The sequence below is a fragment of the Aspergillus neoniger genome (assembly GCF_003184625.1).
Source record: "Aspergillus neoniger CBS 115656 unplaced genomic scaffold BO87scaffold_26, whole genome shotgun sequence".
Taxonomy (NCBI): Eukaryota; Fungi; Ascomycota; class Eurotiomycetes; order Eurotiales; family Aspergillaceae; genus Aspergillus; species Aspergillus neoniger.
Window position 1 is genome coordinate 327,856 of NW_020291154.1, and position 12,490 is coordinate 340,345.

The 12,490-nt window shown below is 49.7% G+C and overlaps 5 protein-coding genes across 5 annotated transcripts; 2 read left to right on the top strand and 3 right to left on the bottom strand.

Moving 5' to 3' along the window:
* Window positions 1–273: 273 nt before the first annotated feature.
* Window positions 274–1,657, top strand: BO87DRAFT_441454 (uncharacterized protein; the record flags this gene model as incomplete). Its single annotated transcript, XM_025628004.1, has 5 exons — window positions 274–414; window positions 464–690; window positions 741–880; window positions 954–1,162; window positions 1,226–1,657. The coding sequence occupies 5 exons, from the start codon at window positions 274–276 to the stop codon at window positions 1,655–1,657; spliced, it is 1,149 nt and encodes a 382-aa protein (XP_025477455.1).
* Window positions 1,658–2,303: 646 nt separating this feature from the next.
* Window positions 2,304–3,738, bottom strand: BO87DRAFT_378631 (monooxygenase). The gene has a single exon (XM_025623838.1). It carries the CDS (start codon window positions 3,545–3,547, stop codon window positions 2,327–2,329), a length of 1,221 nt encoding a protein of 406 aa, XP_025477456.1. The 5' UTR covers window positions 3,548–3,738; the 3' UTR covers window positions 2,304–2,326.
* A 1,109-nt stretch (window positions 3,739–4,847) lies between these two features.
* BO87DRAFT_117164 (SDR family NAD(P)-dependent oxidoreductase) lies at window positions 4,848–5,845 on the top strand. Its single transcript, XM_025617924.1, has one exon. It carries the CDS (start codon window positions 4,943–4,945, stop codon window positions 5,828–5,830), a length of 888 nt encoding a protein of 295 aa, XP_025477457.1. The 5' UTR covers window positions 4,848–4,942; the 3' UTR covers window positions 5,831–5,845.
* A 172-nt stretch (window positions 5,846–6,017) lies between these two features.
* On the bottom strand, window positions 6,018–8,829 carry BO87DRAFT_441457 (uncharacterized protein; the record flags this gene model as incomplete). Its single annotated transcript, XM_025628005.1, has 12 exons — window positions 6,018–6,344; window positions 6,398–6,735; window positions 6,788–7,121; window positions 7,172–7,401; window positions 7,448–7,676; window positions 7,729–7,979; window positions 8,035–8,104; window positions 8,160–8,336; window positions 8,389–8,471; window positions 8,521–8,556; window positions 8,606–8,710; window positions 8,757–8,829. The coding sequence occupies 12 exons, from the start codon at window positions 8,827–8,829 to the stop codon at window positions 6,018–6,020; spliced, it is 2,253 nt and encodes a 750-aa protein (XP_025477458.1).
* A 2,425-nt stretch (window positions 8,830–11,254) lies between these two features.
* On the bottom strand, window positions 11,255–12,304 carry BO87DRAFT_378633 (sulfotransferase family protein). The gene has a single exon (XM_025623839.1). The coding sequence runs from the start codon at window positions 12,080–12,082 to the stop codon at window positions 11,312–11,314; it is 771 nt and encodes a 256-aa protein (XP_025477459.1). The 5' UTR covers window positions 12,083–12,304; the 3' UTR covers window positions 11,255–11,311.
* Window positions 12,305–12,490: the final 186 nt, after the last annotated feature.

The following is a 12,490-nucleotide window of genomic DNA, read 5'->3' on the forward strand; positions in this document are numbered from 1 at the left end:
TCACCCCTATGTCCAACACACGGCCAATAAAAGCCTGTCACTTAAAGTTAGCATTTCGCTCTAAAATTGCCTTGGGTGTCGGTCAGGAAATCTCTTTTAGATGGATGCCCTTGGCATTCCAGAATATGAATGATTTGCATCCTCGTGTGCCCCTTTCTGTTCTGCAGAAGAACCGACCCCGAAAAGGGTTATAAAGACAATAGGCGCACAATTCTCGCACTGGCGTCACCTCCTCGGTACTCAGTCTGAGTACATCCTGTCTGGCAGTTCACCATGGCTAACGGGGACACGGAGGCGTTCACCCTCCTGTCGTTGGGGCTGCTCTTCATCATCGTACGAATCTATGTCCGCTGGTCGCAAGTCGGCGGACCCCTGAACTTTGCCGTCGATGACTATTTGATGCCATTGGCAGGTGTATGTCTTTCTACACCGACATTCTGACCGTTCTGTCTGACCGATGCAGGCCGTCTTCATCGGCGAAACTGTCGCAGCGCATCTTGTCCGCAGCAAATTCAACGGTCTCACGAACAGCTACATGACCGACGAGCAACGAGCGGCCGTAGACCCAGCATCGAAAGAGTACTACGATCGGCAATGGGGATCTAAGATTCAGATCATCGGATGGTCGTTGTACGCCATGATTCTGTGGTTGATCAAGTTCTGCGTCGCCATTTACTACTCGCGCCTCACGTATGGCATCGGCTCTGATCTCATGTCGACGAAGCTAACTGACTGTCTAGATCTGGATTGAACCATCTCCCCGCACGAGTCCGCTTCGCATACATCCTCCTCGGCGTGACCTATCTGGTCGTCGGTCTGACCATTGTGCTGGGCTGTCAGCCCATGCACAAGAACTGGCAAATCAACCCCAACCCAGGCAGTATGTTTCTCATCTTCTCGTTGCTGCAGCTATACCTTTTAAGATCATTCCATTAACAGACGTCCTACCTTAGACATCTGCCAACCAACCAAATCGACCCTAAGCGTCCTCATCGTCGTCATTCCGAACGTCATAACCGACCTCTACCTCATGTCCATCCCACTTCCGCTTCTCTGGGCTGTGAAAATTAGCATCCGCCAGAAGCTCACACTCATGGCTCTTTTCAGCAGCGCGGCCTTTATCATCATGGCGGACATCATCCGCGCAGTGACTATTCTCACGGTACGATTTCCATCGCCCACTAGTGTCCCCATTACCCATCGAACAAATCACTAACAACCGTAGGCCGGCCCCGACGGCGCCGTCGCAGGAAGTCAATGGGCATGTCGCGAGACTTTCGTCTCCATCGTTGTAGCCAACCTACCAATTATACAACCTCTGCTTCGCAAAGGAGCAAGCAAGATCGGACTGAGCGTGCTGTTCAGCTCAGCCCGGGGGGGAACGGGCAGTTATGGTCGGAGACGGGGCGAGTCGTATCCGCTGGCTAGTCGGGAAGGGAATACACAAACGGCTACGAAAAAGACTCGCACGAGGTTGTCGGTGCATGAAGGGACCATTACTGCCGGGTATGGAAGTGATGAGGAGGGCTTGGTGGGTACGGGCAAGAAGGGCAAGATGCGTGATATTACGGTAACTCAGGAGACGGTGATTGAGACGGAGCCGGCAGGGAAGGAGCCGGAGGGGACGGGGAGGTTTGATTGGGGGAGGAGGGAGTAATGGATTATAATTTATGATGGAGTATGGATATGGGATTAATGATGGGCGGAGTTGGGGATGGCCTATGGATATGGATTTACATACATACACTTAATCACTCAATGATAGTATGACAAGGTATATTATCCAGACCTTTAACTATCACCATACTATTTTCACTCATCAGGGTGTCTGTGGATAAAGTATTGAAGAGAGACTAAATTTTCTGAACTGAGAGTTGAGACTCTCAGTTCAAGCTGATCGAGAGATATTACCTGAAAATAGGACTGGTTCAGAATCTTCCCGTTCTATGTGGTCTTGGTAGATTGAATGTGAAGGATGCTCTCTTCACTTTGTAGTCACTTATATCTTACCCTAATACACTTAAGGGGTAAAGAGTCACCTTCTCCCGTGATGCGATGGTATGTCGCCTGCGCCACTCACCGAGCCCCTAACCATCCAAAGGGATGTCAATGCTTGTAAAATTATTATACAAACCTCAGTAGCATTGTACGGTCTCCCTTTGAAAATTCTAGTAATGATAATAGAAAAGGTCTTGTGGAAGGCTCCCACTGAGTCTTCTACTACGATCTCCTACAATTTTATATTACGGCCCGATTTTGGTTGTAAGTAGTCTTATATAAGAAGAGGAGATATTATTACAGCTCTACTGTCTCGATAAATACTGAATTATTTTTCGGCACCCAACTCCTCATACTCAGGCAACTTCCATCCACCCACCTCCTCATTCCCCATCCTATCCAACAACTCCGGAATCCTCAAGAAACACATCACAGCCGCAAACCAATGCAGCAACCAGATCCCCCACCACGAAGTCGGGAAGAACAACCTCACCATCGACGTATTCAGCTTCTGGATCTCCTTCACAAACGGCCTCAACGTAGTATCATAACTCCTCAACGCCGCTCCCACATCCCCCGCATGTCTGTTAATCTCCCCAGCCAACACATACGCCCCAACAAGACACCCCGTCGTCCCCATCCCCGTCACTACAGCCGGACACGCAGCTGCATCCCCCAACAACACCACCCGTCCCTTATACCACGTCTCCGTCTTCACCTGCACTATCTCCTGCGAGTAGAAATTATCCGTCGTCTTCATCCCCTCAATAAACCGCTCCGTCTGCCACCCTGCCCCGCTGTAGCGCCGTATCCAGAACTCCTTCTGCGCGTCCACTGATGCACGGTGAATAGACGCAAGCAACGGGTCGTCGTCTTTCAGCATGAAATACACCTGCGATGTCGTGGGACTGTGACTCCGGCGGAATATCGCCCGTCCACCGGGAGACACATACGTCGTGAAGGTATTGGTATCACCTTTCTCTCGCGGAACGAACCAGTATGCTGCGTGGATACCGAGATGGAGATACGGATCAGGTGCATCTGGTGACAGAATCCCCCGTCTGATTCGCGAGCCCTGTCCGTCTGCACCGACCAGAAGATCGAACATCTCGGACGTCCCATCCGAGAAGTGCGCCGTTACTTTCTCATCATCTTGCTCGAAGCGCTCCACGGTCGTGTTGAACCGATACTCCACGTTATTCTTGGTAGCATCGTATAATATACGCACGAGATCGCCCCGCATGATCTCAAACTCTGATGATAAAGATTGCGATCCATGCCCAGATGTATTTGGCCGAATTAGTGCTGTGACGTGGTCGTTACCGTCGACGAGGGTGAAGCCGTCTTCGTGGACGCAGTGCTGGCGGATGGTGTCGAGCAGACCCAATCGTCGGACTACTTCAATGCCTTGCTCACGGAGATCGATCTGCGCTCCTTTGTCACGTAGCTGGGGGAAGCGTTCTACTACCACGACTTGGTGGTTGGTTCGGGAGAGCCAGAAGGCGAGGGCGGGACCGGCGCAGCCGCCGCCGCAGATGAGGATTTTCATTTTGTTTTTTTAATGAGGGTGAGCTAGGTAGTTGTTCTTTTTGGGATGTGTGGATGTCATGTCATGGGCTGCATGTTGTGGGTTTAATAAGTTGTCTTGGTTGGAGGGCCCGGACCCCCGTCAACGGAAATTCGGAGCGCGAGAACATGACGGCACGGCTTGCTGCCGCTGTTACTGGAGACTTGATTCTGGTCCGGATTTGGGGTGGATCGTGAGTGCTACATTTTGCAAGCCCCGCATATGACAGGGCTCTGGAGGTGAGACGGGGTAGTTGGCGGGTTTGACGTGGGTTGACTCATGCAGGCGTCCGAGTGAGATGTTATGAATCATACTGTGTCTGATGACCATGCCAGTTTGCTGGCCAACCTAATCTGTACAGAGCAGCTACTATCTCTTGTTGTGTCAGACAAATGTCCCGTCTCTTGATGTATCACACGCAGCACAGCCGGCTGTCCGAATGCGGAGATGTTGATGGCTTCGGCATGTTTACAACCCGTCCGCGGGTGGTGCTGACCATTCTTCTAGCGTGTTGTTTTTTCACCAGCTACTGCGTCAATTAACATCTGAACTTTTATTAGACCTGCTATTGCCAGGGCATGAAAAATTATGATGTGGCTTTTTGACACAGGCGTTATGTCCGGTCGGCATTGTTTTTAACTCCGGGCGAGGAGCGGAAGGTCCGCGGATACGCGCCCGTGGATAATGAGCAGCCGAGCCCTTATTTCAAGATATTCTTCCTGGTGCGGACGCATCAGCCACTTAATGAGCACTGGGGATCATAGTAAGATGGGTATCTACTATATATGATAGAACCATACCCGTTAATGCCATTCCTCAGTTCGATGTTCTCTCTCATGGCTTCCACATTTCGTCCAGAAAGCACCATGTTGACTAGCTACTCACAATTCTCCAACGGAATTGCCCATCAACGGAGAGTTGAAGTTATAGTCACATGCTAGCTGTTTTTTTGTACTCTTTCAGTCCCAACTATAACATGCAACTTGCAACTTCAACTTCTCAGGGATCTTCATTTAGAGCATCTTTTTCTAGCTTCATACTGGCCGCTACTGATACTGATAACTGTCATCCGATGATAAAGCTAACTAGTACAAAGTACTCCGGTAACCCCTCTTCCCAGTCCCCGCACCACCGTTATGCCTCTGCATATTGCATATATCTCATCTACACAATGAGTACTTCATAATCTAGGCCTCCATCCATCGGCATCGGCAACCCCCTCGGAAGCCGGAATCGCTGTCTCCGCAATCTATCATCAACATCAACCCCTCACTTTCACCCCCTCATCCTCTCCCTCCCTCCAACTTCACACCAACAACACCCAAACCCACCATCACCTAAACAAAACAAAATCAAAAAATCCCACTGCCAGACACCATGTCCTCCACCCTCCACCCCGTCTTCCACCCCGGTGCAACAGCCCTCATCACCGGCGCCGCCTCAGGCATCGGCCAAGCCACAGCCCGGTTCTGCCGCATACACGGCATGAACCTCGTCCTCATTGACAACGACCAAGAAGCCCTCAACTTTGTAGCATTAACTCTGCCCTCCACCATCGTCCCCTTCAAGACCACAACGTCCGCCCACCACATCGACGTCTCCAACCCTTCCGACTGGCAATCCCTCCACGCCTCCATCGCCCCCACCTACCCTAATGGAATCGACCTCCTCTTCCTCAACGCCGGCACCATGGTCCAACCCACAGACGGCAAAACCGCCTGGACAGACCCATCCTACTTCCAACGAACCCTCGCAGTAAACACACTAGGGTACACGAACGGCATAGCCACATTCCTCGACGACATGACTCGTGACACTATATCCCCGCGAGCGATTATCCTGACGGGGTCCAAACAGGGTATTACCAACCCGCCCGGCAACCCGGCGTATAATGCCTCCAAGGCCGCGGTGAAGAGTATTGCCGAGCAGTTGAGTTATAGTCTGTATGAGAAACATCCCAATGTGGCTGTGCATTTGCTGGTTCCGGGGTTTACGTATACCGGAATGGTGAGGAGGCATTTTACGGAGAAGCCGGATGGGGCATGGTTTCCTGAGCAGGTGGTGGATTTTTTGAGTCGGGGGATGGCCGAGGGGAGGTTTTATATTGTCTGTCCCGATGGTGAGGTCTCTGAGGATTTGGATAAGAGGAGGATGTTGTGGTCGTGTGGAGATGTGGTTCATGGGAGGCCCGCGTTGACGAGGTGGAGGGCGGATTGGAAGGAGCGGGCGGCTATGGGGATTGAGGAGATGAATATTGGGGAGTAATTGGTCTGGATCAGTGGTATTCATATGTGTCAGTACCGTGGACAGTGGGTTTGGAATAGGAAATCAACATTCAGATTGTCTGTGAGACGGCCTTGCAGTCTGTCTATAGGAAATTTAACAACACACAGTAAGTTCCAAAAGTTACCATGTCAAGTATCTACCACCCTCCTTCATACTCTCGTCCAGTTTAGAATCTCTTCTTATCTGTAATCAATTCCAACAAAGCCCTTTGAAGCCGAGCAACCCCATCCTCCGATATCTGGTGGTGGAAGGCCAGTCGCCCGTTGGGGAATACCAGCAACCCCTGCTGCTTGCAGTAGAACACAATATCATCTCCAGTAATGCCAGTTCTCTTCAGATCGAGAACTATCATGTTAGTGTCCACTGGCATGAGGAACTCGTACCCGATCCGATGGAGATAGTCGGCCACGCGCCGGGTGAGCGCATGCACTTTCGGGAGTAGAGGCAATGTGTGCTCCATTGCAGCGGTGGCAGCAGCGGCCATCATTCCAGTCTAAATCATTAGTACTTATATTTTTGGATTCTTCTGGACTGCGCTGGAATTACCTGTCGAGTTGCGCCACCAAACATTTTCCGGAACCACTTGGCACGGTCGATGAACTCGCGACTACCAACGATAACACTCCCCATTGGAGCACCACAACCCTTGGAAATGCAGATGCTGGCACTGTCAAAGCAGTCAAGGTATTCGCGGGCGGAGACTCCCTCTGCAGTTATACCTTCCAGTAACCGGGCTCCATCAAGATGCATGGCGATGGGGGTCCGGCCTGGGGGCACACGAACCCTGCGGACGTAGTTCGAAATTTCTCTGGCATGTTTCAATGGGAGGATCGAGCCACTCAGTGTATTTTCGAGGGAGACAACTCTGGTAGGGGGGAAGTGGACTACGACAGTATCAGCAAGGTTGGAGATCTTTTCTGAGGAAAGTTTCCTTACAATTTCCTTCTTCGATAATCCGATCCTTCACATCATCCAGGGTCAAATGAACACCGTTTTTCGGCTCAACGCTCGTCACTGTGGCCTGGGACAAAACAGGAATTGCACCAGTCTCCCATGTTTGGACGTGCGCACGGTAGTCAAGAAGAATCGTATGAGGCGGCTGGTGCAAATGAGTGCGCAGACAGATCTGGTTGCCTTGGGTTCCGGATACGACAAAGAGCGCTGCCTCCTTGCCTGTCAGTGCTTTGATCTTGTCCTGGAAATCATTGACCGTTGCGTCTCCTTCCTCATCATAGATGTCGTCCCCGAAAGTTGAGGCATTTACAATCGCCTGAAAAATAAAAGTCAGCCGTTGTCTGGACTCTCACGTGTGAGACTCACCTCCATCACGGCCTCAGTAGGAACAGTCACAGTATCAGACCGGAAATCTCTTCCGGCCCGCTCAATGGCTCGTTCGAGGGCCCCTGATATGGCACTCTTCGCTGTAAAGCCATTTATGCCATTTGTCTGCTTTGGCGAGAAATGCAGGTCTCTGCAGAGACTCGACTGGCGCTCAGGGCCCCTTGTGAGCGTCTTTCCAATCTTCAGAACGGCTCGTCCTTTCATCGTTCCTGGAGATGTCAGTACCGGAAGTAGTGTATTCACAGTTGAGCATACCCTTTTCCATCTGATCGTAGATGTTTGGAAGTTCGGAGAAATCCACCACCTCGTATTGAACGCTGATTCCGGCCTTGATGATAATATCAAGTGCTTCCTCCGTTTCATCTCTGTTCCCCACATAGGAACCTTTGATGTTGATTCTCTGGGTAATCATATGGAAAAGGTCGGTGCAGATCTTTCCAGGTGGGAGACCAACAGCGACGATTGTTCCGCCAGGGCGAATGTACTGGAGGATAAATCAGCTTCTCTCCACGGTATTAAAGAGACGTTCAAATCACCTGTGTAGCCTGGTGGAACGGCTCTTCTACAGATGAGACTATCATCGCAGCATGCGGTCCGCCCCCGGTGACGCGCTTCACCTCCTCTGCAACGTCCGGCGACTTGTAATCGACGAAGTAATCCGCTCCAAGGTCGTATAAACACATTTTCCTCTTGGCGGCCCCGGAAGATAAGGCGAGGACTTTGTGTCCGCATGCTTTGGCATATTGACAAGCCAAGGATCCCAATCCTCCGCCAGCGCCAACAATTGCTAGTTGAAAAATCAGTGGTAAACATTTTGTCCGTGAGAGCACTGTTATACTTACCGATTATCTCTCCTGGTCGGACTTCACTTTCCTTGAGAGCCTTGTATACAGTAATCCCGGCACAAAGAACCTAGACGGTGCACCGAGTTAGACCGCCATTTCGAAGTGGACAGTCGCAAACATACCGGAGCAGCAGCCTCTAGCGAAATGCCGAACGGAATGCGCACTGCATTGTCAGCCTTGCAAATACAATACTGTTGGAAGGTCCCATCGACCATATACCCCGACAACTGAAGCTTAGGACAGAGTGGCTGTCTCCCAGTAGAGCAGAACTCGCACACGCCGCAAGTTCTGTTAATCCACTAGCATGTCATTACTCTCTGTTCTTGGTTTAGCGATGCGAAGAGAAAATACCTGTATTCCGACGGTGTCTCCAGTGCGAAGGCCGTTTACCTGCGAGCCGACGGCAGCAACCAATCCAACACCCTCGTGCCCGCCTAGTCATGGTTGGAACCAGCTCGATACATTGGGCAAGGTGTGACATACCGACGAGATTGCTTTTCGGGGTAGCCGGAAAATCCCCTAAGCTGATGAACAACGGTATCTAGAGCCGAATTCATGGTAATCAAACCTTTCCATGCATGGAGGTCTGTGTGGCAGACTCCTGAGTATTCCATTTGGACCAGCACTTCATCGGGGCCTGGATTCCCAACGGGGATCTCTTTGAGTTCGATAGCTGTACTTCTTAGCGTGTCTCTGCTAGCAAATGTTGATGTTCATACTGTCACCCCGGGTTCTGAATACATGGGCCCACTGCTTGGTGGGAAGCGATTGGTAGTTTGTCCAGAGAGACATGTTGCGATGGAGCGTTGAGTGACTTGAGATGGTTCTAGATAGAAAGTACGTTGTAAGTAGTGTCCGCCATTAGTCAAAGTTGGAGGGAGACGAATCTGCTTTAAGTTATAAGATACCTCACTATATGGGAGCCTCGATAGCAACTTAGCCTGCTATGGATAGCTTACAGTTGGACACTACTCCTTTTAGCTACCTACTTTGGCGTAGATAAGTACCCTTGCAGCTCTTGTTCACATCAAGTCAACTTCATTCGTCGGTAGTCATTCTCCTTTCCCATAACCAGGAATTGCTGTTTTTGAGAACGATCCCAGTATAGCTGAGCTGCTAGAAGAGTTCATTCCCGTTGTTCTCATGTATCTGTAGAGTATCCTGAGACACCATGGGGCCAGAGTTGACGTATGAGGCGTCGGCCATGCCCATTCACGGTAAGGCGAAACCTACATGAGCAGTTCTATAAGCGCACAATGACGACATTTAGATGTCCAGTATCATTGCTTAGCATCCATTTCTAAGGTAAGCACATAGAGAACCAACTAGAATGTTAATATCCTTGTCATTCCTGTTGCTTCATCAGCTCGTGGTTGAAATTGAACGATTACTTGATAAGAATGCCACGGCCATATTGCATCTTGCGTAGGATTGTGTGACAGAGTGATGACTATTGCGTCAGACTGTTTAGGTTGCGGCATATTTGCTCATAGACGAACTATTACTGGCTATCAGACGTAATTATCAGTCTAGAAAGAGGCTGATCTCGGATTTTCGGAGCTGATTGTCTTATGGGGCAGCAATCGTGAACATGGGCTAATTCCTTAACCATGTAAGTATCTGCCTTTACTCAAGGTACAGATGAACATGATGCAAGACGTGTCCTAGTCATCGTTACTTCCTGCCAGGAGCGAAGCTAATGATACCGAAACTATAAACGAACAGGCATGCTCTGCAACTGCGGAAGGTATCGCTAGCCCATATTAGATACCGGTATCTGTCCAGATTAGAGCATCTGAAACATTTGCAAGGAGGGAACTCGTTGTGCAACGTACGATCTAGTCATATCAAGGCTTCAACCGGTCTGCGGTACAACCATGAGCCCAATAATGGATATGTTCCATGTATCGCGCAGAAGCAATAAGTTGTTATCCGATAAACCTCGCAGACCCACGGCCAACAAACTCCTGGTGCATCAACATAGGACTACGTATCCGGCTTGCTGCAATATGAGCCTGATTATTCCTGGCTCAGGTTGGCCATCTTCCACGATCGTAGCAAAGCACCCTTGCTTGGGTAGTTGTATTGTCCTACCATGAGCTGATGGCACAACAGAATATGTGAGGGGGTAATTGAGCCGGGCTGCGCTGGAGCGGTCGCACCCATTGACAGATCGTCAACTGCATGAAATTCGCCGTAGAATAGCCACTAAGCTTATCTTCATGGGCCACGGTTGTGGCTCTCAAATTCCCATCGATGATCGAACAGTAGAGATCCCAGTGTACATACCCCGTCCTTGGGTGGTATGCCAATGTTATAACCTCTGATGAGCGCCAAAGGCCAACCATGTACAGCATTACAAACAGCGTCAGTCGGGTCAGAAAGACAACGATGTCAGGACCACTGAACCCTGAGACCCGGTCGTCTTACTACGACGTGAGAAAGAGAATTTCGGATCCGTAGGTGTGATTAAAACCTTGCTGCCAAGTCAATATGTAAGATCCACAATGTGCATGTAATTCCGACGAGCCATTGCCACCGGAAATGAAGATTCTTCAGCTCTCGCTGGATTCTTGACCAAACAAATCCTGAGTTCTGTGGCCCGCCGTAAGGAAGTTGGGGATGCTCGCCCCCTTGCAGTCATAACTTGCGAAGCCGCTTTAGCACAGCGACCGGTCGACGAGTAAAAAGTAAATCGACGAATATTTTGCAGCCTTCCGGGCAAATGGTAGGGTTGGTGGTTTTTATTGCTGGAAAGGTGTGTCTTCAAATGATCCAAGCGTTGCCTCCTTCCTTGCTATCAGTTTCTTTCACCATATGCTGTAGATCCAGATAAAAGCCTTTCCGGAAGAAGAATCCTGTACATTAGCTATGCGTCTGTATCGTTAGTCAATGGTTGCTTGACTGCATTGCTTTTACATTACCCAAACCGGGGGCTCTCGTGACAAGTTCTCTTTGGCATTTCTATGCCCAAATTAGGTGTCTGGTTCGGTGGCGGTCCTTTTCTTATTCCCTCAGTGCTTCGTGTGCATTTGGGGACATGTAGATTAAGTAATTATGGTTGATAATCGCAACCATCCCAGTCACTTTTCAGCAGATAAAGCCACGTAGTATGGATGATCTCTATCTCCTTACTATTACTAGCGAGTGATAGTACCTAAGTCACATACGATTGCTGCAGTGATAATTGAAGTATACACATGATCTTATTCATATATCCATGTCCACGGTTGACTACCTACAACACAATTTCAATGATCATTGTTGGGTTTTTTCAGCCGCGCATAAACCAAGCAGTAGCAGCCCCTACCAACGCAAAGGCCGCCGCCCATCTCATTAGCCCGCGCTTAATATGATACTGCGCAACCTGATCAATAGCCTTGGAGTCGTTGATCCGTGGGAATGGAACATCAGGTATATCCTTCCCCAAGGCCTTGCAAAGAGGCTCCCAACCTTCCCGCACATCGTAAAACACCAGACGATCCTCGGGCACTATCTCCTTCAACCACGCAATATGTCGATGCCATATGATATCAAACGCACGCTCATTGTTGTACACCTTGTCCCACTGCGCTTGCAAGACCGAGATATACTCGACAAAGTGCCGCATCCCAGGAAGTGGAAGAAGAACAGCGCGTAGAAACCACAATGTAGCCAATCCCTCAATCTGGGCCATGCTCTTGACCCATGCATCAGGATCGCGAACTGTACAGATAACCTTGCTGTCGGGATAAATCTCCAGGAGCTCTGGCACGAACTGAGTGCCAGGAGCGTCGGTTATAGCAACGTAGCCATCTGTTCGGTCTTTCATCATGGCAAGAACCTTCTGGTGATTTTTGCCTGATAGCCAGTCGCGTAGAATAGTAATCCATGATTTGACCTCGGTTGACGGGCCCATTGTTATCTGCGTACCACCATGGTAGACAGGTCCGTCGAGAAGAATGTTCAAGGCGGCGCTGAAGGACGCCGTACCGGTGCGAGAGAGACCTGCACCGATGACTTGTAATTTGGCCCCTGCTTGAGGGGTTGAAGCTTTTTGACCCATATTGATGGTTGCACAATCCCTATGAATTCGAGTCTAGGGCGCGTATATTCGGGTCAAAACACAATTAATTGTAAGGAATTTGAACGCTCGAGGAATTGAATGCTATAAAGTACAATTCTATTGGGGAAAGGGGGTTGCAAGCTAGTTATAAGAACGTGAGGCTGTGTCGGTCGGAAGGTTTAGTGCTAGACAAGCAAAAATGGTTGATCGCCGGCAATCCTGCGTTGGTTACTAACTGTTAGTGCTTACACTAAGCCTCTCTTATTCCGTTCAACTAGGAAGAAACAGAATTAGAGGTTCATGTAGCCTTTGAAAATGATTGGGTGAATCGCTTACTTGGGTGAATCGCTTAAATGGGCTCCAGGGAAATGAATGCCTTTCTTTGTTGCCATAACGAGGTTTGTTGGG

Coding starts and splice junctions, on each gene's coding strand:
- BO87DRAFT_378631 (XM_025623838.1), bottom strand. CDS start 3,547: ATGAAAATCCTCATCTGCGGCGGCGGCTGCGCCGGTCCCGCCCTCGCC.
- BO87DRAFT_117164 (XM_025617924.1), top strand. CDS start 4,943: ATGTCCTCCACCCTCCACCCCGTCTTCCACCCCGGTGCAACAGCCCTC.
- BO87DRAFT_378633 (XM_025623839.1), bottom strand. CDS start 12,082: ATGGGTCAAAAAGCTTCAACCCCTCAAGCAGGGGCCAAATTACAAGTC.